The sequence below is a fragment of the Lemur catta genome, chromosome 3 (assembly GCF_020740605.2).
Source record: "Lemur catta isolate mLemCat1 chromosome 3, mLemCat1.pri, whole genome shotgun sequence".
Classification (NCBI taxonomy): Eukaryota; Metazoa; Chordata; class Mammalia; order Primates; family Lemuridae; genus Lemur; species Lemur catta.
This window is the reverse complement of record NC_059130.1, coordinates 18,644,559-18,671,535: the sequence shown is the minus strand read 5'-3', so window position 1 is coordinate 18,671,535 and position 26,977 is coordinate 18,644,559. Positions and strand designations below refer to the sequence as shown.

The window sequence follows — 26,977 nt, the reverse complement described above, 5'->3', positions numbered from 1 at the left end:
TATGTATGATTCCACTTATATAAGATACATAGAGTAGTCAAAAGCATAGAGACAGAAAGTAGAATGATGGTTGCCAGAGGCTGGAGGGAGGGTGGAATGAGGAGTTACTGTTTAATGGGTATAAGGTTTTAATTTTACAAAATGAAGAGTTATGGAGATAGATGATGGTGATGGTTATACAACATTATGAATATATTTAATAACACTGAACTGTACAGTTAAAAATAGTTAAGATGTAAATTTTACATTATGTGTATTTTACCAAAATAAAAATTATAATTATAAATTTAAGAATATTGTAATTCTCTAAAATAACAATAGGTAACACATATATACTATTTTCTATATATCAGACACTGTTTTAAGTACTTTTCATATTTTAATTAGTTTTAATCTTCAAATAGTTTTATGAATTAAGTATACTATTATCCTGATTTTACAGGTGAGGAAACTCAGGCACACAAATATTAAGTAACATGTCCTAGATTACAGAGCTAGTAAGAGGTGGAAGGAAATTCAAATCCAGTTAGTTTGGCTCTAAAATCCATTCTCTTAAAGAATATGCTACACAAATTTAGTCAGGTAAGCAGTCACTTCACATGATCTTTTCATGCTCTTCCCTAAAGCCATATTTAACAAAAACTTAAGAGCCTTCATGGATAAGAAATTTCAAACAGATATTCGTAAATCTAAGATTTCAACAGAATTCAATAAATAACTCATATAGCTATCTTTATGGATACACTCAGAGTATGCACTAATTGACCAGCTTAAAAAAAGAGAAATGAAATTATTTTAAAAATCATGTTGTAAACTATCAACAAAATTTTACTTAATGCACAGTAACTGAATATTCATGAATGACTGCCCATATAAAAATAATGACTAATAAGTGAATCCAATTTAAAACAACAAAACCTCATCTGTCCTTATGACTCTTTGTAACATTCTTTTCATGTGCTTATTGGCCATTTATATATCATAGTTGGAGAAATGTCTATTCAAGTCCTTTGCCCATTTTCTAATTGGGTTGATTTGTTGTTGAGTTGTGGGAGTTGGTCATGTATTCTAGACATTAATCTTTTCTCAGATATATGATCTGCAAATATTTCCTCCCACTCTGTAACTTGTCTTTTTCACTTTCTTGATAATGTCCTTTGATACATAACAGTTCATAACTTTGATGAAGTCCAATTTATTTTTTCTTTTATTATCCATGTTTTTGGTGTCATATCCACAAAGGAGCTGCCAAAGTTAATGTTATGAAGATTTCTCCAATGTTTTCTTCTAGAGTTTTATAGTTTTAGCTCTTAAGTTTAGGTCTTTAACCCATTTTGAGTCAATTTTTTATAGGGCATAAGGTAAGTGATATATTTTGGATATTTATCCCCTCCAAACATCATGTTGAAATTTGATCCCCAGTGTTGGATGTGGGACATGATAGGAGGTATTTGGGTCATTGGAGCAGGTCCCCCATGAATGGCTTGATTCTGTCCTCACAGTAATGAGTGAGTTTTCACTCTATTAGTTTCTGAGAAACCTTATTGTTTAAAAAAAAAAAAAAAAAAAGCCTGACAACTCCCTCCACTTTCTCTTCCTCCCTTTCTCACATGTAATATGCTGGCTTCCCTTCACCTTCTGCCATGAGTAGAAGTAATCTGAGGCCCTCACCAGAAGCAGCTGCTGGCACCATGCTTCTTGTACATCTGCGGAACTGTGAGTCAAATAAAACTCTTTTCTTTATAAATTACCCAGTCTCTGCTATTCCTTTATAGCAACACAAACAGACTAAGAAAGTAAGGGTCTAACTTCATTCTTTTACAGTTTTCCTAGTACTATGTGTTGAAAAAATTGTCCTATTGACCCATTGACTGGTCTTGGCACTCTTGTCAAAAATCAATTGACTATATATGTGAGAGTTTATTTCTGGGCTCTATTGTATTCCATTGGTCTATATATCTGTCCTTATACCAATAGTATAGTGTTTTAATTACTACCTTTGCAGTGAGTTTCAAAGTTGGAAACTGAGTCCTCCAAATTTATCCTTATTTTCCAAGACTGTTTTAGCCTTTCGGACTCTGCCATTCCATATGAGTATTGGCTTTTTCATTTCTATAATAAATGCTACTGGAATTTTCATAGAGATTGCATTGAACCTGGGTATTGCCTTGGGTAGTACTGACATCTTAACAATGTTAAGTCTTCCTGTCCATGAATATATGATGACTTTTTTTAGGTCTTCTTTAATTTTTTTCACCAATGTTTTATAATTTTAGATGTACAAGTCTTTCAGTTCCTTAGTTAGATTTGTTACAAAGTATTTAATTATTTGTAAATAGAATGGCTTTCTTAATTTCGTTTTGGGACTGTTCATTGTCGGTGTACAGAGACATAATCAAATTTTGTTTGTTGATCTTGTACCCTGCAATTTTACTGAATTCATTTATTAGCTCTAGTAGCTTTCTTATAGAGTCTTAGAAATTTTCTATGCATAAGATTGTGTCATCTGTGAAGAAAATTAGTTTTCTCTTTTCCTTTCCTTCTGCATGCCTTTTAAATATTTCTTTTTCTCGTCTAATATCTTTAGATGTTAAAGATATATAACTTTAGCTAGATATCTTCACTATCTATACACAATTTAGTCAGGTAAGCAGTCAGTTCCGGTATAATGTATAATGTTGAATATCAGCAGTGAAAGTGGGCATATTGGCTCATACTTAATCTTAAAGGGTAAGCTTTCAGTCTTTCACCATTGAGTATGATGGTAGCTAGGGGTTTCCATAAATACGCTTTATCAGGTTGAGGAATTTTCCCTCTATTCCTAGTTTTCTCAGAGTTTCTATCATGAAAGGGTGTTGGATTTTGTCAAATGCCTTTTCTGCACTAAGATGATCATATAGCTTTTGTCCTTTCATTCTATTAATGTGATTTATTACACTGATTCATTTCCTTATGTTGAATCACCCTGGCATTCCTGGGCTAAATCCCACCTGGTCATGGTGAATAATTTTTAATATGCTATATGATTTGATTTGCTAATATTTTGTTGAGTATTTTTATATCTAATTCATAAGGGATACTGGTCTGTAATTTTTTTGTGTGTGATGTCTTTATCTGCCTTTGGTATCAAGGTATTTCTGGAGGCCTCATGAAATGAGGTAGAGAGTGTTCCATCTTCAATTTTTTGGAAGAATTTAAGAAGGGTTGGTGTCATTTCTTTAAATGTTTGGTAGAATTCACTGATGAAGCCACCTAGTCCAGGACTGCTCTTTCTTGGGAAGTTTTTGTTTACTAATTTAAACTCTTTACTTGTTATAGGTCAGTTGAGGTTTTCTTTCATTTTGAGTTAGTTTAGGGAATTTGGTTTATGGTGTTGTTCAAGTCCTCCATTTCTTTACTTACATTCTCTCTGGTTGTTTCTATCCATTTTTGAAAGTCGGTTATTGAAGTGTCCACTAGTTCTTCCTTTGATTCTAGGAGGTTTTGCTTCATGTATTTTGAGGGTCTGTTATTAGCGGAATTTTTTTGTTCCTCATATCCTCAATTACCAATTGTTTAGGTACCAATTTTTTTGTAATTAAACATTCTAATTCCCTTCTCATTTCCTTTCATGTATATCATGTAAATAATTTCATTGTAATTACCATGGGGGTTACATTTAACATCCTAATAACAATCTAATTCAAATTTGTATCAACTTAACTTCAATAGCCTACAAAACTCTGCTCCCACACAACTCATCCTCCCTTTCCATTAATTGATGTCACAAACTACAACTTCATAGTGTGCCTACTAACATAGTTTAAAAACTTTCATGCATTTGTCTTTAAAATTATGTAGAAAAAGAGTGAAGTTATAAACCAAAATTAAAATACTAGCTTTTATAAATTGCTCATGGATTTATCTTTATCAGAGGTCATTACTTATTCATACAGCTTTGAGTTACTAACATCCTTTCAATCTGAAGGACTCCCTTAGCACTTTTTGAAAAACATAGTGGTAACAGACTCTATCAGCTTTTGTTTATCTGGGAATTCCTTAATTTCTATCTTATTTTTGAAGGACAGTTTTTCCAGATATAGAATTCTCAACTGGTAAGTTTTATTCTTTCAGAACTTTGAATATATAAATGCACTGCCTTCTGACCTCTAAGGTTTCTGATGAGAAATAAGCCAATAATCTTGATGAAGATAATTTGTATGTAATGAGTTACCTCTCTTTTGCTGCTTTCAGGATTTTCTTTAAACAGTTTGATTATAATGTCTCCATGTGGGTCTGCCTGAGTTTATCCTACTTAGGAGTTTTCTGAGCTTTGGGGAGCTGTTGACTCATGTCTTTCATCAAAATTTGGGAAGTTCTCAGTCATGTATTTCTTCAAATACTCTTTTTACCTATTTCCTCTCTTTTCCTTCTGCAACTCCTACAATGCATATATTGATCCACTTGATGGTGTCCTACAAGTCTATGAGGCTCTGTTTACTTTTCTTTGTTCCTTTTTCTCTCCCTTTCTTAGACTCAGTAACTTCAATTGTCATCTTCAAGTTCACCAATTCTTCTACTTACTCAAATCTTCCTTTGAACCCTTCTAGTGGGCTTTTCATTTCAATTATACTTTTCAACTCCAGAATTTTTTTGTGGTCATTTTTACAATTACTATCTCTTTATCAGCATTCTCATTTTATTCTTACATAGTTTTTTGTCTTTATCTATGTCTTTCTTTATCTCTTTGAGCTACTTTAAGTTGTTTTAAAGTCTTTGTTTACTTGGGCCAATGTCTGGGCTTCCTCAATAGTTCTGTCAATTTGTTTTGTTCCCCTGAATGGGCTATACTTTCCTGTTTCTTTGTATGTCTTATGTTTGTTTGTTGTTATTGTTGTTGCTGAAACTGAACATTTGAATCTTATAATTTGGTAACTTTGGAAATCAGATTTTCCCTCTTCCCTAGGGTTTGCTGCTTTTTTTGTTTGTTTGTTTGTTTTACTGTTGAAAGTGTCTCCGTGCCAAGCAGCAGCCTAAGGTAAAAGCTTAAGGTCTCCTCAGGTCTTCTCTGAGCCTGTGTCTTTCCCCAGGCATGTGCGGTGGCTTTCTAAATTCCTTTTAGCTTTTGTTTTTGAATGCCCTACTGCTTAAATGCCTGTCTCCCCAAAGAATTAAAATGGAAAAAGAGAAAAGGGGTGGGGGGAGCCAAACAGGTGTAGTACATGTAAATTTCTAGAAGTCAGTTCAGCCAGTGGGAGTTGGAACACTGAACCCTGATATTTGGAACATAAGGTCTTTATTGCTCACCCTGGCTCCAGCAAGCCACACAAGGAACATGAACACAGCTGCCTATCATGGGGCTGTGCATAAGGAGACCGGTAGCCGCTACCACACTTAAGCCTGAAATTGACCAAAATTAACTGCAATTTACCAGCCAAGCTTGCCTCTGGAAGCTATAAGCATTCAAATGAAACTCCAGAGTTTCAAAATAGTTACTTCAGACAGTTTATGCCAGTACACTTGTTGTCTAGATGGAGAGATGGATTACTGGCACTTCCTATTCCATCTTCCTGGGGTCATGTTCAACAATCCATTTTTAAATCTTAATTTTTATAATAATTTGAATGTTTACCAAAATTGAACTATATAAGCTAGGAAAACTACAAAAATGACTAATAGATTCATGCAATAATTATAATCAAGGAAACTCACTGTGAAATGTCTTTTTAGACTAGTTTAAAGATTGTGTGCAATTCCATGACTGTAATATTTTTATTGTATTGCAAAATCGATTGATGCTCCTTTAAAAAACAAAATGAAGTAATTTTGAATAATTCTAAATTTTTTATCAGCTAAGAAAGTGGCCTAAATTCACACTGCTGTAAAAATAGTAGGGGTTACAACCCTAGAATGTTTAATTCCAAAGCCCATGCTCTTTCTACTAATTCTCATACATTTTTATATATCTGAACTGCAGTTTAAATTGGCAGTTACTATATACAATGAGTTACATAGGATACAGAACCAGACTTTTTGTGTTCAAATTTTGGCTCCATGCCTTACAGCTATGTGATTTTGAAAAAGGTATTCATTTGACTCCATTTCCTCATCTGTAAACTAGAAATAACAACACTTCTATACAGTTGTCTTTCAGTGTCCATGGGACATTCGTTCTAGGACCTCCCTGTGGATACCAAAATGTGTGTATGCTCAAGTCCCTTATATAAAATGGCATAGTATTTGCATATAACCTACGTATATCCTCTTGTATACTTTAAATCTGCAGTTCCCATCCCTGGGCCACAGCTCAGTACCAGTCCATGGCCTGTTAGGAACCCGGACACACAACTTCAGCCTCCAAACCCCCAACCACCTCCCCTCATCCCCCCATCCATGGAAAAATTGTCTTCCATGAAACTTAAGAACTGGGCCACATAGCAAGAGGTGAGCTGCAAGTGAGCAAGCGAAGCTTCATCTGTATTTACAGCCGCTCCCCATCTCTTGAGTTACTGCCTAAGCGCCACTGCTCCCTTCCCCCAATATTGCAATGGTAGGTACTATGTACATATATTATACATATACATCAATAAATAATACATGCAAATAATAATATAAACAAATAATAAATACTGATTATTTGTAATATTTTTACCAAAAGATCATTAGGTTCTGAGCTATCTGAATGAATATCGAATTCAAAGACCGTTTTTCTCTTTTTGTTATTCTCTTCAGTGGGTATATTCTTGTTTTCTCTTTGATGTATTTTCATTTTTGTTGGTGTCCTCACTGTAAATGCCTATCCAAAAATAAAAAGTAATAAATTATCACATCAAATAAAGCACATACTATTAAAAATGATTTAACAAATAATTTCAAGATAATTTGTCTTTATCAATTATAAATCTCATTATTATTGGCAAGTATATGAAGCAAAAATTTTAAATAAAAATTTAATTCAAATTTTGGATACCAGAAATTTTCTAATGTTTTTCAAAAAATTTACAATGGTGGACTTTCTTTGTCCTTCCCTTCGACTTGCTAAAGAAATGAGAGAGAGAAAGAAAGAGCTACTCCAGCTTCAGTAATCAACAATCTTAAGAGGGACTTTAACTTTTCTAATCATGATTAAAAACAAAGAACTGAGTGAGCTTTGCTCTCTTCACAAAATTCCTTATTGCTTTGTAAGAAAATATATTGGCTTATTTTTTTGTTGGTAAATTTATTTACATTAGTCAATGTTTAGGATTCCATAATACCCTGTAATTTTTATAATTTAAAAAAGTATCTTTAAAAGTTAAGTCAATGACAACAGCAAAAATGGTAGAGTAAGGAGCTCTAAAAATTCACTCTTCTATAAAAGCTATCAAAATATTGGTACAATTTGGCACAGTCAGGTTTTTTTCAAAATTCTGGAAATTAACCAAAGGCTTGCAGCAACTTGAAGAGTTATTTATTCTGCCCTCCCAAAAAAATGGTTGAACCTGTGTAAGAACAGCAAGCTTTGTGACATCTTAACATTTCCAGATCCCATCCCCTGCTCTCCAGCTCTATGTTATCCTTAAAAAATAACAGCCCACATTCCTGATGCAACCTGGCAATCACCAGATAGAACAGAACAGAACTGAAGCTCTTTCAAAGCTTTACTCCTGAAGATTTGTCATGTTTTGATCTGTTTGATGGGTCTCTGAAAGATCCCACTTACAAGGCTGATTATATTCAACCTGAGAACTCAGTGAAAAAGGCCTTCTCTTTAGTGTGTGTGTGAGATAGAGGGAAGCATTTGTGAAAAACAATTACAAGAATGTGTTTTAACTTTGCAGCAACCTGAAGCAGGGAATACAAAGGATTAACCAAAAACCTTAAAAGGAAAGCTACGAAATGAGATATCCATAGGGGCTAAGAAAATCTCTGAAATATTACTGGAAATACAGAAGCCCACACATATGTGTAGGGCTGTATACAGGTTCAGGAAAGACCCGAAAAGGCCATAAGCTCTCACCACTGGCTTATACTGAGGTTCTGGTACAAGCAGGAATTTGAAAGCTAAGGTAGATTTGCCAACTGTGTGGCTAAATATTGAAGGTATGCCCTCATACACACAAAAAGACCCTTAGCAAGGATTGGGAAATTTATTGATTTAAGGAAATTTCTGTCCAAACATTAACTGAACACTAAGCTAATCAAGTAGAGACCAGTTTCAATCACAAGAGTATAAACTTTTCAGAATTAGTTTAGAAAAATTACTAAACAAACAATAACTAAAGAAGAAAAAACAATAAACCATGGAGTTAGGGGAGAATCTAATTTCCAGAATTGTCACTATATTTTTTTAAATGTCAGTTTTCAACAAAAAAATTATGAGACATGAAATAAAACAAGAAAGTATAGCCTATAGAGACAAGGAAAAGCAAACAATAGAAACTTTTCCTAAGGAAGCCCAGACATTGGACTTACTAGAAAAAGATTTAAAGTCAGTCATTTTTAATATATCCAGAGAACTAAAGAAAATCATGTCTAAAGAACTAAAGGAAAACATGAAAGTAATGTCTCCCCATATGGAATATCAATAAAGAGATACAAATTATCAAAAGAACCAAATACAAATTCTGAAATTAAAAAGTATAATAACTGAAATGAAAAATTCAGTAGAGGGGCTCAACAGTAGATGTGGGCAAGCAAAAGAAAGGATCCATGAAGCTAAAGATAGTTCTTTGATATTATTCAGTCTTAGGAATAGGAAAAGAGTGAAGAAAAACAAACAGCCTCAGAGACTTGTGTATACCGCCAAACACATGAACATTCACACAATGAAAGTTATTGAACAAGAGCAGAGAGAGAAAGGACAAAAGGAATATTTGAAAAAAATAATAGCTGAAACCTCCCAAATTTGATGAAAACATCAATCTATACATTTAAGAAGCTCAACAAACTTCAAGTAGGATAAACTCTAAAAGAACCATTCCTAGACATATTATAATCAAACTGTCCAAAGCCAAAGGTAATCTTGAAAGCAGCAAGATAGAAGCAAATCCTCATGTACAAGGGATCCTTAATAATATTAACAGCTAACTTCTCATCAGATACCATACAGTCCAGAAGGTCATGGGCTGACATATTCAAAGTGCTTAAAGAAAAGGAATTGTCAAGAAAGAATTCTATATTCAGTGAAACTATCTTTCAAAAAATGAAGGAGAAATTAAGACATGCCTAGATACACAAAAACTGAGAAAATTTGTCACTAGTAGACCTTCCCTACAAGAAATACTAAAGGGAGTCCTTCAGTACTAGAATACTAGTCTTGAGAATACTAGTCTTGAGTCCACATGAAGAAATAAAGAGCACTGGTAAAGATAACTGCATAGGTATCTATAAAAGATAATATAAACATATTTTTGTTCATAACTCTTTTCCTATGTGGTTTAAAACATAAACACATAAAGCAATAATTATAATACTTTGTCAGGCTTACAATATATGAATGTGTTATTTTTATGACAATGACAGCATGAAAGAGGGGGCTGGAATTAAGCTATATTAGAGCTAAGTTTTTGTATACTATTGAAATTACATTAATATGAATTCACACTAGGTCATTTTAAGTTAAGGTATTAATTAAAATCCTCAAGGCCATCACTAAGAAAATAAGTCCAAAATACAGCAAAAAACAAAAGAATTAAAATATCACAGTAGATAGTATCTACATAAAAAAAGATATTAATGGAGAAACAAAGGAACAAAAAGACATGAGACACATAGAAAACAAATAACAAATGGTAGAAGTAAATCCTACCTTATCAGTAATTATATTAAATACAAATTAGACACTCCAATCAAAAGGCAGAGATTGACAGAACAAATGCTGAAAAAAAGTCTGATCCAACTATATGATGTCAATAAAAGATACATTTTAAATTAAATGACACATGCTGCTGTTTATCAGTTTGTTTAGATCCAGGCACACCTGTGTTAGATGCATAGATATTTAGGACTGTTATGTCTTCTTGTTGAATTGTTCACCATTATATAATGACTGTCTTTGTCTTTACTTTTGTTGCTTTGAAGTCTATGTTATCTTATGCAAGAATGGCAACACCAGCTGTCTTGTGTTTTCCATTTCCATGGAATATTGTTTTCCATTTCCATGGAATATTGTTTTCCATCCCTTTACCTTGAGTCTGAATGAGGCCATGTGGGTTAGATGTGTTTACTGAAGACAGTAAATACTTGATTTGTATCTTTTTAGCCATTCAGCCAGTCTATGTCTCTTCAGTGCCCCCCCTTTTTTAATCACCAGAGAATTCACAAAAGAGAGAGTACAAGGGCAACAAATGTGGGAAAGCCTCTACCCACAGCTCCTAGAATCCTAGGCAGCATTATATCACTGCTGTTTGCTGTTGCAGAATCCATTTTTATTAGTTACCTACTGCAGTGTAACAAATTACCCAAAACTTAGTAGCTTAAAACAACAGTATTCATTATCTCACCATCTCTATAGGTCAGAAATCTGGGTGCAGCCTAGCTGTGTCCTTTATTTCAGGTTTTCTCAGAAGGCTGACATCAAGGTGTCAGCTGAGGGTGTAATCACCTAAAGGTTCAACTGGGGAAGGATCTGCTTCCAAGCTCATTCACATAGTTGTTGGCAGTATTCAGTTCTTTAGGCTGTTGGACTCAGGGCCTCTCTGTTCTGTTGGTCAGAGGCCATCTGTACTTCCCTGCCACATGGGCCTTTCTAAAATGGTAGCTTGCTTCATCAAAGCTTTAGAGAATACCAACAAGACAAATCAGTCATTTGTAACCTGATCACAGAAGTGAGATCCCAACACCTTTGCTATATTCTATTTGTTAGAAGCAAGTCACTGGGTCCAGCCTACAGTCAAGGGGAAAGGATTACACAAGGGCATGAGTACCAAAGGGCGTGGGTCACTGGAGCCATATCAGATGCTGGGTACCACAACATCTATTCTCTTTTTTTCTTTTTCTGTGAGACAGAGTCGCTCGCGCGCTCTCTCTCTCTCTCTCTCTCTCTCTCTCTCTCTCTCTCTCACACACACACACACACACACACACACACACACACACACGACAGTGTGTACTAAAATGAAACATATGTATAACCCAAAAACTCAGCAACTTCACTCCTAGGCACATACTCAACCAAAATGTGTATGTGTCAGGTACTAGAATTTTTGTAACAACACTATTCATAAAAGTCGAATCTAGAAACTGCCCAAATTTCCATTAATAATACAATAGATCAATAAAATGTGGTATAGTCACACAATGGAATACTATACAAAAATAAAAATAGCCCACAACTTCAAGCAACAATATGGACAAGTCCCACAAACATAAAATTAAATGAAAGAAGGCCAGGCAAAAATACATACTGTATGATTCCATTTGTAGAAAATGCAAAAACAGGTACATCTAGTATTAGAAGTTGAGATGGCAATTGGCCTTGGTAGAGGGACTAGTGATTGGAAGGTGGAACAAGAGGTGATAGATAGCAATGTTCTGTATTTGAATCTGGGTGCTGGTTATAAGGTTACGTTTTGTTTGTGAAAATTCAAGTTGAATATTTAAGATCCGTGCATTTTTCTTAGAAACATTCCAATTAAAAGTTGTTTAAGGTTATTCTTTAATAGAGAATCATAGAAATCATTTCATATTTTAAATATAAAATAAAACTGTAATAAATAACATGGAATAATTTTATATAAAAGCTTCTCTAAGCTCTATAATATACTAATTTTCATAATTTTCACAAGATACAGAATACTGTGTGTATACTTACCAGGATATGAGTGGGACTCCTCCTTTTGCTCTGGAATTTGCAACTGGGACACAAAGCTGCGGGGAAAGTGCTAATAATCCATATTTTAAAGAAAGTGACCTATGATTGAGGCCAGATCCTTCTCCAGGACTTATTAAAAAGTGATAGAACAACCCCTATAATCAACAAACACTTCTCTCCTTCCCAGTTATTTTTAAAAAATTGTGAGGGAAAAGGCATAAAATATTAGTTTAGAGGGATGGAGACAGGTTGAGATACTTTTTCCTGCAACTCCCAAAACAAGTGAGGCAGGAACTCCAAGAGTATACTTATAAAAACGACTAGGGGTGCCTATAAGAAGGGAAGACTGACATTGCATTCCCTAGTTAGATATTGAACCTGGACAGCCAATTTGTTTATCTGTCTTTATATTTAGCCGACCAGATGAAAAGGAAATTTAAGAGAGACAAATAGCAGAGAGGAGAAAGGGGTCAACATAGACCATTCTGCACTGCCATTTAGCATGGCAAAGTTGTATGACTTCCCCATGGATTAAGTGGATATGTGTAAGATAGAATTGAGCCACCTTGCTAGTGGCAACTGCTCCAAGATGACTGTTAAGTAAAGGACTCTAGCAGCAAGATGATGTGGGGGTAAACAGCAAAGGGAGAAAACTGGGGTGATACTGTAAAATGTCAAGTCAGAACCAGATTTCCCATACCAGGGACTTATGCATTGGCAAATGACCAGCAAGTTATAGCATCTGCCCAAGATGCCATTAATTTGTGGACAGTGATAGAAAAAAGTAAAACCATTTCATGCTGATACCACAAAAAGTTGAAATTTTCAACAAACTAGTTTTGGGGGTGTGTGTGTATGCATGTGTGTATGTGTGAGATACCAGATATATGCTGACACCAGAACCTTCTTTTTTTATTAAAAAACTACTATATTGGAAATTTTAGACACCAACCTTTGGTGCAGATAAAGTACTTTTGGCAGATGTCCACAGATAGTCTCTTCTATCTTTGGATTTGTTGTGATCAACTGATGTGAAATTTCGAGATATATTTTGTGAAGTAGCTGCTTTAGAATCAATTTTCCGATAACTAGTTTCAGGTGTTTCCAACAAAGATGTCTGTGTTTTCTGCATTGAATAACAAAAGTGAATAAAACCATCATTAAATGTCATTTTAATTATTTATTTCTTTAAAACACAGCAACTAGTAGAATTAACACTGAAATAAACTAGAATTTACTCCCAAATTCATTACTGATTAGATAAGTCTGAATAAATTGTATTAATTCTCTTTATCACTTTACTTGCCCATTTAAGATGAAAATGGTATCTGCCCCTCTCTGTCTTCACAGAGCTGCTATGAAAAGAAATAAGATATCTTAACTCTCTATTTGACCAACAGTTAAAGATTCTCTAAAACACAAATCTCTATTCCTAGTGGCAAAAAGCCTTAATCTGTGGTTCGCTCCAATAGCCTAAAAAAGCCAGAGGGCAATTTATTTTCATTTTCATTCATTCTCTTTCATGCATTGATACTTCCTCTCTCTTACGTATAAAAATATTAGCCTTTCTCTATCTACCAGCCTTACTTGCCTCCAAAAACAGGGAGAAAAAATTATGAACATAAAGAATGAGAGAAATTTTCAGGAAAAAACTCATAAAATAGCTATTTGCTTCAATTCTAAAAGTAAACAAATTGCAAATTTACTCTAAATATTTAGACATTATTTCCACTCAATTTCCTCAGCTCTCTTTCACTCTACCATTGTATTCAGCTTCTTTAAGCAACCAGTCTACCTTTCTAATAGAAGCTAATAATAGTAGCTTTAGTGGGATCCTATATGAAACCCATGTTCATCATTTTCTATTTTACCACCTCCTTTGGTGACCACTATTCTCTCCATGAATACAATCAAGGCAATCACTCACATGAAAGAACAGAGCATCAAATAAAGGGGGCTTCAAGGACAATACTTCAAAAGCATGGAGGTTGAACTTGCAGTAAGTTTAAATTAGGAAGGTATAAGGTATAAGAGGCAATTGTGTGTACTCTAAAAAAAAAACAAAACATTAAACTAGAAGCCAAGTACAGAATATGTTCTTTTCTCCTGAATCTTTTACTATCTTTCCAGGTGATTTTGAGTAAATCTCTAAGTATGTCCAGGCTTAAATTTATCCATCTATAAAGTCAAGGAGCTAATGAGATGATCTGCAGCTAATGAGATGATCTGAAGCTAATGAGATGATCTGGAGCTAATGACATGATCAGTCATTTCATAATCCTTTTTTCAACAGGTATTTTTGGTAGCATTTTTTCAGAGTTGAATTTCTGTCTCCTTTTTCCTACATATTTCTCCATCATAGCTGATGACACAATTTTGATTAAAGCGAACTTTTTTCTGCTCCCTGGATTCATCAGGGGTCACCCCTTGAAACCTCCAAAATGTAACTGCTTTCATGGACAAATTTTTCCTCCCAATAGTCCTGAGAATGGCAATTTAAATTCACTGCACCACCTTGTGGCCATATCTGAGAATGGACATTTCCAAGGTAGCCTAAAAGAAAATGTTCAATACTGAACTATCCCTCTTCAGAATACACGATGGAAACATATGTACTTCCTTACAAGGTATATTTTTTTCTGAATGTTACTTTTCCAGTGATGCATATATACAGAAAATTCACAATTTTCTCGGTTGTATTTTTAAACAAACACTTACATGGTATTTACTATGTGCCACACACTATTTTAAATATTTTACAAATATCATCTCATTTAATCCTCAAAACAACTTTAGGAGGTAGCTACTATTATTTATCCCTTTATAGATAAGGTAACTAAGGTATGAAGAAGTTAAGTAACTTGCTCAAACTCAGAAATATATGGTAAATTTAATGATTATTACTTATAAGGCTTGCATTTCAGTAGTTAGAATAAGGTATAGCAAGACAAAAGAAAAGCCTAGTTAAATTTCTTTATTTCATTTTTTTACTTTGTAACATATATATCCAGACCCCCAGATAAAATATATGAAATTTACTAATCTACTTGATAACAGTCATAAATAATGAGAATTGTATATGAATCAAAATATCTCTATAAGAATATATAATACATACTTTCATAATATGAACACATTCCATATTTAGAAAAGAATATTAGAGATTAACCAGCCTGCTTATTCATCAGGTACTTCCTTAAGACTATATCTAACCCTGCTGGCTAATTTTATTATGACGATGATAATTTCTCCAAATATAATGTTTTCAAGTGTGTAGCACAGTATCTAGAACATACGAAACACTCAATATTCACTCACAGGTTCAATATTTCTTTCCTTATTCTCTTTCTTCGAACTTAAATTTAACAAAATTGTAGTACTGTCTATATCTAACAAGTAAACTTTTTCCAGACTATTCTGATTATCATTTTCAGTTTAACTATAATCAGAGCAAACTCTGTGGGGGCTTAGGAGACTATAATACTGTGTATAAAGAAAATGCTTAATCATTTTAACCAAAAATTGGTTAAATCAAATTCTTCCTGCAATAATCCTGTATTATCAAATAGGTTAGAGGCTGAGGAGTACTCTTCCCTGTAACTAGTGTTTCCTTCCACATGTAGGGAGCAACCTAAGGTAACATTCCTAACCTCTCTCTGCTTCCTTAGGGGAGGAACAATGACTTAATGTGATTGGTGAATTTGGAAGGAAAGGAGAAATGACACATATAGTTTAGCCCCTTCCTTACTCCTCTTCTTGAGAACCAGCACACATTCATTCTGCTCTACTCCTTTATGCCATAAGTTTTACAAGAGCAGGCCATCAAATGGGTAAACCTGTCCCAGTCAAGCTCTACCTGTGAAAGAGTAAGTAAGTCTGTCTAATTGGGAATTTCAGGAATAAGAGATCCTCTTGCTTTTAAATATAAGCCAATATTAGTTATCAACAATAAAGATATTATTTTGGTTCTCCTTTGTCTTTCTCAATTGGTTCAGAACTTAGGTGACGAAAACAGTATGTCATTTATTAAGCCCCTTCAAAACCCCAAATTAGTCATAAACAAAATTTAAGCTTTAGAATTTTTATGAAAATATTTTGTCTCCAATATTGTAAATTTTTCAAGAGAGAAACACAGAAGTGCCTAATTTAATACTGCAGTAAAAATTATAAAGAAAGACTGAAATCATCTCCAATTCTCTAAATGACAAGTGTTTTAAATTTTTAGTTAATTCTTTTAAATTAATAGCAAGAAACAATTTAGGAAATGAAATTATATGATATATTTAAAATGTTACTTTCCTACTTATAAAAAATTATCTCTAAGATGTTAAAAAATAAATCGGTTGTAAAGAAAACTGTAAGAATTATATTCTTACCTTGTCTTTTTTTTCTTTGAGAGTAACTATGTTTTCTTTTGCCTCTGTTTTGAGTTTTTCCTATTAAAAATAAATATCAAGTACATACAACATAATCATTACTATTATTCTAAATGAATGTTCTTATTATCAAAATCTTTCCTAATAAGTATTAACAAAGAAAGATGACTAACCTCTCAATCTTATAAAATAATGAAAAAAGAAAAATAAATTAATTCCTTTCTACAGAGGTGCTATTTGGTTTCAATTATCTTTTCTTTTCATTCTAATATATCTCTAGTGGGTACTTGTGGAATCTTGAATAAGTCTCTTAAAACTGAATCTCAACTTTCTTATTTATAAAATGAAGTGGACGGACCAGATTTTAGAGAGAGAGACACATAAGTAACTAAAGTGGGAAGTGTTATAAAGAGATCTAAAACACTATGAGCCTGGAAAGGTAGAATCAACTTTTTCTCTGTATGTTAAGAAAAGGTACATTTCAGTTGGATTTCTGAATAATGAATAAGCCTTCAACATGAGATAGAGATAAGGAATAAAAAGAAAGAAAAAGCTGAGAAGCCAAAATAATCACATAAATATAGAAAAGCATACAATACTTAAGAAGTAATACATAATTTTGCTGAAGAATAGGGTTTATGTATAGAAGTAGTCAAGATAAAAATAGAAAAGAGAGTTGTGGCCAGAGTAGAAAGTGTAATATGCTAATCTATAAAATTTTTCAGTAGGAAAAAAGAAAACTTAAGCCTGGCCTACAGAAACGAATATGTAGCAGGCCTATAATATGACAGTCATCTGAAGAACAGAACTGTTTACAGCCCCAGGAAGCTTTAAAGGTCTCAGAGAAGGGAAAGTTTCCCAGTGTGCAGAACTTTCGGCAATAAAACTTGCTTTGTCTGCCCATGATACCTTTGCTAATATCTATTGTCACTGAATGCCTTGTGCACACCCTGTTATCTCTCCCACACTATTGCTCCTAACCAGAGTACTCACTTCACCATGAAAGAAGTTGGTGGTAAGCTGATGTAATAGTATTAATATCATTATTATGCATCTTATCACCCCCGCCAATGCTCGCTCTTCAGTTATAGTGACAGTTGGGATCTACTTTAAGGGGCTATAATGCTGTCTTCTAGGAAAAAGTATATTCTATAAACTAGCAATACGGCACTGACTCTCATATTCAATATTCAGTTAGAATACATATCTTGGCTTCTAGAGGACAGAAGAAAGAAAGCACCTCCCACAAATGCAGTCTCTATAATCCTGACTTTGCTGGTCTGGGGATCTTAGTACAATCTGTTCTGTACTAGGTATACAGTACGAATTTTCAAGGTATGAATTAGCTTATACACAAACATGTACCTTTGATAGTGGCTAAATGACCATGGATTCTCTAAGACCAAAGAGATGGGCAGACTACTAAGGTCGCTATTTAATCTGAATAAGTAAAATGTGCATATCATATGGCCTGGCAAATAGAGGATTGACTTGAGCCACCAGAGTAGAGAATGACAGCCTTGTGAATAAATTTCAGACCTAGACAAATTTACCAGCCTAGAGCCCTCTGAATAAAAAGGAAACCTGGTACTCTTGTGGAAAGTTTCTGCAATAATATCACAAATACATGCTGTGTCCTTCCTACTATTTTATCCACTAAGGATGAAAATACTAAGACTTATGGGTAACTGGGCATTGACTAATACCAACTTTTGAGGATCCATAATGTCACTATCTTCTCATTAGTCAGAGTGCAAGCATATCAGGGTTGGGTGATCAATGGAATTTAATCTGAGTCCACTTCATGGTAAGCCCATGGAACCATAAAACTATCTTGTGGTCATTTGTTTAGTTCCTGAGTATATAGTTTGAATAGATAAATTCAGTAAGCAGCATAATCTCCATATTGGTTCTGACGGGAGTGAGAGATTTTAATGTTGGAAGGACCAACTGGAAGACTTTGAAACTCTCCCTCCGCACCAAGATAGTAAAGAAACAAACTTAAAATCACCAGGCAGAGATTAAGGCCCCCCAAAACTAAAAAAGATGTAAAGAAGGTGATTTATCATAATCCTACAAAGTGAATCTATTTTAATTGGAAGTTAGGACTGACATCTAGTAACAGTTTCCTCATGCCAGTGGACTTATAGGTAAAAATGGGGATTGTCATAATTGGATCTGATTGACATCTATAGAACACTCTACCCAATAATAACATAATATACTTTTGTTTCAAGTACCCATGGATCATTCAAAAAGACAGCACATCTTGGGCCATAAAACAAACCTCAACTAATTTGAAACAATAAAATCATACAGAATGTACTCTCTGACCATAATGGAATCAAATTAGAAATCAGTAACAAAATACTAGAAAAAAAAAATCTCTGAATATAAGAAAATTTTAAAAACACTTCTAAATAATCCATTAGTCAAAGAAAAAGTCTCAAAAGAAAATTAAAATTACATAGAAATAAATGAAAACAACACAACATATCAAAACACGTGTAATGCAACTAAAGTAGTGCTCAGGGAGAAATTTCTAGTTCCTTCACTCTAGAGAATGCAGCAAGTAGGCCTTCACCAGATGCCAAAGCCTTTATATTGGATTTCCCAGCCTCCAGAACTATTAGAAAAATAAATTTTTGTTCTTTATAAATTACTCCATCTCAGGTATCTGTTATGGCAACACAAATGGACTAAGACCTCTGACAAAGGACTAGTAACTAGAATATATAAAGAATTCTCAAAATTCAATGGTAAAAAAAATCTAATTAGAAAATGGGTAAAAGATATGAACAGACATTTTATAGAATAGGATATGCAGATGACAAATAAGCACTTGAAAATATGTTAACATCACAGAAATGCAAATTAAAGCCACAATGAAATATCACTACAAACTTATCAGAATAACTAAAATAAAAAATAGCAAGTTGTGGCTGGCAAGAATGTAGAGAAATTGGATCACTTAGATTAATACATTGCCATTGGGAATATATTAATAAAATGGTACCACCACTTTAGAAAAGTTATAAAATTAAAACACAACAATCATATAATTTAGCAATTATACTATTAGGCAGGTATTCGGAGAAATGAAAACTTATGTTCACACCAAAACCTGTACACAGATGTTCACAGCACCTTTATTCAAAATAACTCAAAACTGGAAACAGAGACTCGAGCAAGATGGCAGACCAGAGATACCACTAGCCAGAGTGTCTCAGTAAGGAGAAGTTTTAGATAAAAGAGAAAAAACAGACAGACAAACATAGATCAAATGAGGGTCGGAAGGAAGGATGCCAGAACCTATAAGAGACTCTACAGGAATAGGTTACAAAGCAGAACTGGGAGGAGAAAGGCATTGGTGGAGATTATCCCCAAGAGGCTAGGGATCAGTGAGAAGGGTAGGTAGAGTGGTTAGTTTCTTCCTCTCTCACATCTTGGACTGTTTGTGGGCTCCCAAGCTGCTGGACAGACCTTCTTCCCACATGAACCCAGAGACTGCTGCCACCTGTGAGCTGGTACCTCCACGTGGATAGGGCACCAGGATCTCAGCCCCTCAGGGAGCCTGCAATCACACAGATCCAAGCCAGACAACAGGCACCATATTGCTTCTCTACATGGCTTGCTTATTCCCCCACAGACATTTCCCAACTCCAGCCCAGACTGCAGGAGCCATGGGGGTCCAGTGGGTCCTGGGTGATCTGTGTGACTCCAGACCCCAGTCATTCTGGGATGACTGCCTACCAAAGAGAGGGTCAGGAATGACCAGAGTGTGGACTTTCTTCCACCTAGTCTATTTCTCTCCCCTACCTTTCCTCCACCCACAGCTGCCAAGAAAGATAATTGAGCCACCACATGGAGGCTTCCACAGGGAGTGGGGCTCAGACCTTTCCTTCTGGGGTCCTGCAGCAGACTGAGGGGTGCTCAAGACTGTGAGCTCCCTTCCTGACAGTTCTCCCTGGTGCTGCTTGCCTGATGGGCCCCATCAGAGTAGGGCACAGCCAGAGGTGGAGGGACATTGAACCAGCTTCGGCACCCCATGAGTAGCTCAGGACAAGCATGCTTCTCCCTGACATGATCAGGGATTGATCTCTTGGGCCCTGGGAATGGGCTGGCAGGTCAGATCTCATACTCCCAGGTCTCAATCACATTGCCCAGGGGCACAGAGGAGGTATCTGTGAATTAGTCTCAGGATGTATGGGTGTCCACAGGATCAGATTGGGGGTAGAGTGCACTGTGGGTCATAGCTGCCATGTACTCATGGGGTGTGCCTCCTCCCAGAGGAGGGCCACCTTCCCACCTCAGGCCATGATCCGTACCAGGGAACCTCCTGGCCTGTATAACAGTTGTAGGGGAACTCAGCTAGCTTGAGGTCCTGCCTTCCAGCCAAGGCCCAGGGAAAACTACAGAATAGGGGAGGGTGGAAAGGAGTGAGGCCTGCTCCAGACTGCCAGAATGTGGGTCTCAGATAGCCCCGACTCCATATGCAGACTTTCTGGTTGAGTAGGTCTACCTCAGCCCCTCCCTGGCAGCTCTGCCCAGAGGCAGGGAATGGGCCTTTGACCCCGGCTGAAACAGATCCCTTGCTAGCATTTGTGGAACTTGAGGGCAGGCTCACCCAACCCAGCCCCACGCAGTCTCACTCTCCAACTGGCCTCTGCTGTAGTGGAGAATAAGGACTCACCTGGAAGTTCCAGGGCCCCACCCACCTGGGGCATTCGAGTGCTTTTGCTGAGGGACTAGAGCATAGTCACAGGACCCAAAAACAACATTGCAGCTTGTTCGTTCCAGTAAGCACCACCTACTGACAGAGAGGTCAATTTGCATGCCTTTTACAGCATTTACTGACTCAATCATTGAGGGTGTGGTTGATTCTCATGCACAAGCGCCATCTACTGGCTAAGAGATTAAACTGGTCATGTCATTACCCAAACAAAAGAAAATTCCAAAGTAAGAAGCAATAGCTGCTCCAGATGAGAAAGAAACAGCAAAAGAATTCTGGAAGTATAAAGAATCAGAGCAAAAGGACACCCATAAAAGGGAACACCAGCTCTCTAGCAATATATTACCAACCAAAATCAGAATATTGAAATGTCAGATAAAGAATTTCAAACATAGATTATAAGAAAGCTCGATGAAATACAAAAGAAAATAAAAACCCAGGCCGGGCGCAGTGATTCATGCCTGTAATCCTAGCACTCTGGGAGGCCGAGCCGGGTGGATTGCTCGAGGTCAGGAGTTCGAGACCAGCCTCAGCAAGAGCGAGACCTAGTCTCTACCAAAAATAGAAAGAAATTATCTGGCCAACTAAAATATATATAGAAAAAATTAGCCAGGCATGGTGGCGCATGCCTGTAGTCCCAGCTACTCGGGAGGCTGAGGCAGGAGGATCACTTAAGCCCAGGAGTTTGAGGTTGCTGTGAGCTAGGCTGACGCCATGGCACTCACTCTAGCCAGGGCAACAAAGCGACACTCTGTCTCAAAATAAATAAATAAATAAATAAAAATAAAATAAAATAAAAACCCAACATGAAACCACAAAAACAATATAGGAAGTAAATGAAAAATTCACTAAAGAAATTGAATTATTAAAGAAAAATCAAACAGAACTTCTGGAAATGAAAAATTCATTCAAGGAATTACAAAACACAGTGGAAAGCCTTGAGAATAGGTTAGATGAGGCAGAAGAAAGAATCTTAGAGCTTGAAGACAATACCTCTGAATTAAACATGACTGTAGGGACCGTCCCTGGGCAAGAACTGGCTTGAGCCCAGAGTCAGCGAAGCTGGACGTGCTTCTTGGGTCCAAAGGTCAATAGGTCCAGAACGCTCCTTGAAGCCAGAAGTCAATAGGTCCGGACACGGCCTATTGACTGCTGAATGCTTCCTGGAGCTAGAGGTCAATGGCCTATTGAACAGACAAACTGTTCCCTATGGAAAATAGCCAAGGGCCTTAGGTCCTGCACACAAGCCAAGGCATGTCTCATTGTCCTGCACTTGGTAATGAGGTCCAAAGGTTAAGATGCAAACATCTACCTTCCTTGAGCAATTTCCATAAGAAATGGAACATGTCACCTCAGGGCTCTAAAGATAGTTACGTACCAGCAAGTAGCTGCTGGACAAAAGAAGTATAAAAATAAAGCGACTGGTGCTTTTCGGCACTGCAGTCTTGTACTGTCTTTCTGTGTCTGTGTGTTTCTTTCTGTGTTCATCCCCCGTTCTGCAATCGGGCCGCTACAATGACAGTAAAAGAGAGAAAGGAGAGAAATAAGAGGAATGAGCAAAGCCTACAAAAAACATGGGATTATGTAAACAGGCCTAACATAAGAATCACAGGCATGCCTGAGGGTCAAGAAGAAAATACATGAGTGTTAGAAAATCTATTTGAGAGAATAATTGAGGAAAATTTCCCTGGCGTTGCCAGAAATCTAGATATCCAGGTGCAAGAAGCTCAAAAGACTCCTGGGAGATTCATTGCAAAGAGGCAAACACCATGACACATAGTCATCAGACTGGCCAAAATAAACATGAAAGAGGCACTCCTAGGAGCCCTAAGGTGAAAGCATCAGGTAACTTACAAAGTAAAATCCATCAGACTAACTGCAGACTTCTCAACTGAGACTTTACAAGCCAGAAAGGACTGGGGCACCATTCTCAGTCTTCTTGAACAGAATAATGGCCAGCCTAGAATTTTGTATCCTGCAAAACTAAGTTTCTTATATGAGGGAGAAATAAAGACTTTCTCTGACAAAGCAAACACTGAGGGAATTTGCCAAGACCAGACCTGTCCTGCAGAAAGTACTCAGATCAGCATTATACACTGATCAGCACAACAGACACCCACCAGTGTAAAACCATCCAATGCTAAAGTTCAGAGCCCAGTTATCACAATGGCTCAAGAGGTAAAACAAAGCAATAAAGTTCTATGCAACAGAATGAACAGAAATCCACCCCACTTACCAATTAATTCAATAAATGTGAATGGCTTGAACTCTCCACTAAAGAGACACAGGCTGGCTGAATGGATAAAAAATATATAAGCCAAATATCTCCTGTCTCCAGGAAATACATCTAACCAGCAAAGACTCATTCATACTCAAGGTGAAGGGATGGAAAACAATATTCCATGCAAAAGAAACCAAAAAAGATGGTGTAGCCATTCTCATATCAGATAACTTAGACGACAAAGACAGTAATTATATATCGGTGAATGGAACAATTCAACAAGAAGACATAACAGTCCTAAATATCTGTGCACCTAACACAGGTGCACCCAGATTCATAGAACAAATCCTACTTGATGTAAACAAAATGCTAAATAGCAGCACTGTAATAGCCAGGACTGCAACACCCCTCTGACATAACATGACAGACCTTCCAAGCAGAAAATAAACAGACAATGGATTTAAACAGAACCCTATAACAAATGGCCCTAACAGACATTTACAAAACATTCTACTCCAAAACCACTGAATATACATTCTTCTCATCAGCTCATGGGACATTCTCTAAGATTGACCACATCCTAGGCCACAAAATGTGTCTCAACAAATTTTTAAAAAAATAAAAATTATACCATGCATCTTCTCAGACCACAGTGACATAAAATTAGAGATCAACCCCAACAGAAAGACTCATCTCTACAAAAAGCGATGAAAACTAAACAACCTACTACTGAATGATAGTCAGGTCAAGGAGGATATTAAGATGGAAATCAAAAGATTCTTTTAGCTAAATGATAAAGGGAACAGAAGTTATCAAAATCTGTGAGATATAGCCAAAGAAGTCCTGAGAGGAAAATTCATGGCCATGAATGTCTATATCCAAAAGACAGAAAGATCACAAATCAACAATCTAATGAATTGTCTCAAGGAATTGGAAAGGGATGAACAAGTTAATCCCACCCAGAAAAAGAAAAGTAATAACCAAGATCAGAGAACTAAATGAAATCAATAACAAAATAACTATATAGAAGAGTAATGAAACAAAAAGTCGGTTCTTTGAAAAGATAAACAAAATTGACAGGCTTCTCTCTAGATTAATCAGAAGCAGAAACGAAAGGACTCTAATAAGCTCAATCAGGAATGAAAAAGGAAAAATTACAACTGATACTATGGAAAAACAAAATATCATCTCTGAATACTATAAAACTTTCTATGCCCATAAACATAAAAACATGGAGGACATGGAAAAATTCTTAGGAACACACAGCCTCCCTAGGCTCAATCAGGAGGAAATAGAATTCCTGAACAGACCAATACCAAGTACCAAAATTGAAGCAGTAATAAAAAATCTTCCAAAAAAAAAAAAAAAGCCCCAGACCAAATGGCTTCACATCTGAATTTTACCAGACATACAAAGAAGAACTAATTCCTAGCCTGCAGAAATTATTCCATAACATCAAGAAGGAAGGATTGCTCCTCAACACATTTTGTGAAGCCAACTCACCTTGATACCAAAGCCAGGAAAAGATACAACAAAAAAAGAAAACTACAGACAAATATCCCTTATGAACATAGATGCAAAAATTCTTAATAAAATCCTAGAAAACTGAATTCAGCTGCTGATCAGAAAAATGATCCATCATGACCAAGTAGGCTTCATCCCAGAGATGCAGGGATGGTTCAACATATGCAAATCTATAAATGTAACTCACCACATAAATATAAGTAAAAACAAAGATGATATGATCCTCTCAATAGATGCAGAAAAAGCATTTGACAAAATTCAGCACACTTTTATGATAATAACTCTTAATAAGATAGGCATAGATGGGACTTAAATAAAAATGATAAAAGCCATATAAGACAAACCCATAGCCAACACCATAGTGAACAGGGAAAAACTGAAAGCGTTCTTGCTTAGAACTGGAACCATACAAAGTTGCCCTCTATCACCACTTCGATTCAACAAAGTGCCATAAGTCCTAGCCAGAGCAATTAGACAAGAGAAGGAAATCAAGGGTATCCAAATCAGGGCAGAAGAGGCCAAACTATCTCTCTTTGCTGACGACATATTCTTATATCTAGAAAGCCCCAAAGAATCTGCCAAGAGACTACTGGAACCAATAAATTCAGCAAAGTCTAAGGTTACAAAATCAATGTACACAAATCAGTAGCATTCGTATATGCCAACAACAGTCAACCTGGGAACCAAATCAAAGACTTAATACCCTTCAAAATAGCAACAAAGAAAATAAAATAACTAGGACTATATTTAACTAAGGAGGTAAAAGACCTCTACAGGGAGAACTATGAAACACTGAGGAAGGAAATCGCAGAGCACATAAACAGGTGGAAAACCATATCATGCTCATGGATCAGAAGAGTCAACACTGTTAAAATGTCTATACTGCCCAAAGTGATCTACAGATTCAATGCAATCCCTATTAAATTTCCAACATCATTTTTCCCAGATCTAGAAAAAATAATTCTATACTTTATATTGAACCAGAGAAGACCCTGTATAGCCAAAGCAACCCTAAGCAAAAAGAACAAATTGGGAGGCATCAATTTACCAGAATTCCACAATTGCAAACATGTGGAAACAACCCAAATGCCCATCAATACATGAGTGGATTAGTAAAATGTGGTATAGGTATACCATGGAGTATTACTCAGCTATAAGAAATAACGGTGATATAGAATCTCTTATGTTCTCCTGGATAGAGGTGGAACCCATTCTACTAAGTGAAGTATCCCAAGAATAGAAAAATAAGCACCACATGTACTCACCATCAAATTGGTTTCCTTGATCATCACCTAAGTGCACATTTGGGAATAACACTAATTGGGTGTCGGGCAGAGGTGGGGGGGAAGGGGATGGGTATATACCCACATAATGAGTGCGATATGCACTGTCTGGGGAATGGACACGCTTGAAGCTCTGACTTGGGGGGGTGGCAGGGCATGGGCAATACACATAATCTAAAATTTTGTACCCCCATAATATGCTGAAATTAAAAAAAAAATTACCACAATTCAAGCTATACTACAAGGCCACAGTGACCAAAACAGCATAGTACTGGCATAAGAACAGAGACATAGACCAATGGAACAGAACAGAGAATCCACATATAAACCATCCTCATATTGCCATCTGATCTTTGACAAAGCAGACAAAAACATACACTGAGGAAAAGAACCCCTATTCAATATATGGTGCAGGGAAAACTGGATAGCAACATACAAAAGATTAAAACTGGATCCCCACCTGTCACCTCTGACAAAATCAACTCACGATGGATAACAGACTGACACGTAAGGTGTGAAACCTTAAGAATTCTGGAAGAAAATGTTGGGAAGACTCTTTTAGACATCGGCCTAGGTAAAGAATTTATGAAGAAGACTCCCAAAGCAATCACAGCAGCAACAAAAATAAACAAATGAGATCTGATCAAATTAAAAAGTTTCTGCACAGTCAAGGAAACTGTCCTTAGAGCGAATAGACAATACACAGAATGGGAGAAAAATATTTGTTTTCTACACATACGATAAAGGGCTGATAACAAGAATTTATATAGAACTTAAGAAAATCAACAAGCAAAAATCAAACAACCCCATCAATAAATGGGCAAAGGACATGAACAGAAACTTTTCAAAAGAAGACAGAATAATGGCCAGCAAACATAAAAAAGTGCTCAACATCTCTAATCATTAGGGAAATGCAAATCAAAACTACAACGAGATATCACCTAACTCTAGGGAGAATGGCCTTTATCAAAAAGTCCCAAAACAATACATGCTGGCATGGATGCGGAGAGACAAGAACACTCATACACTGCTGGTGGGACTGCAAACTAGTGCAACCTCTTTGGAAAG

General features: G+C 36.0%; 1 protein-coding gene across 1 annotated transcript in view; it reads right to left on the bottom strand.

Annotated features, from left to right (window-relative positions):
* The window catches only part of SYCP1 (synaptonemal complex protein 1), a 100,175-nt gene that overhangs the window by 1,234 nt on the left and 71,964 nt on the right, over nt 1-26,977 (bottom strand). Inside the window, exons 28-30 of the mRNA XM_045546887.1 lie at nt 16,150-16,209; nt 12,726-12,899; nt 6,632-6,775 (exon numbers count right to left, since the gene is read on the bottom strand). Coding sequence (XP_045402843.1) covers nt 6,632-6,775; nt 12,726-12,899; nt 16,150-16,209 — 378 coding nt within the window. The remainder of the gene's footprint in view (nt 1-6,631; nt 6,776-12,725; nt 12,900-16,149; nt 16,210-26,977) is intronic.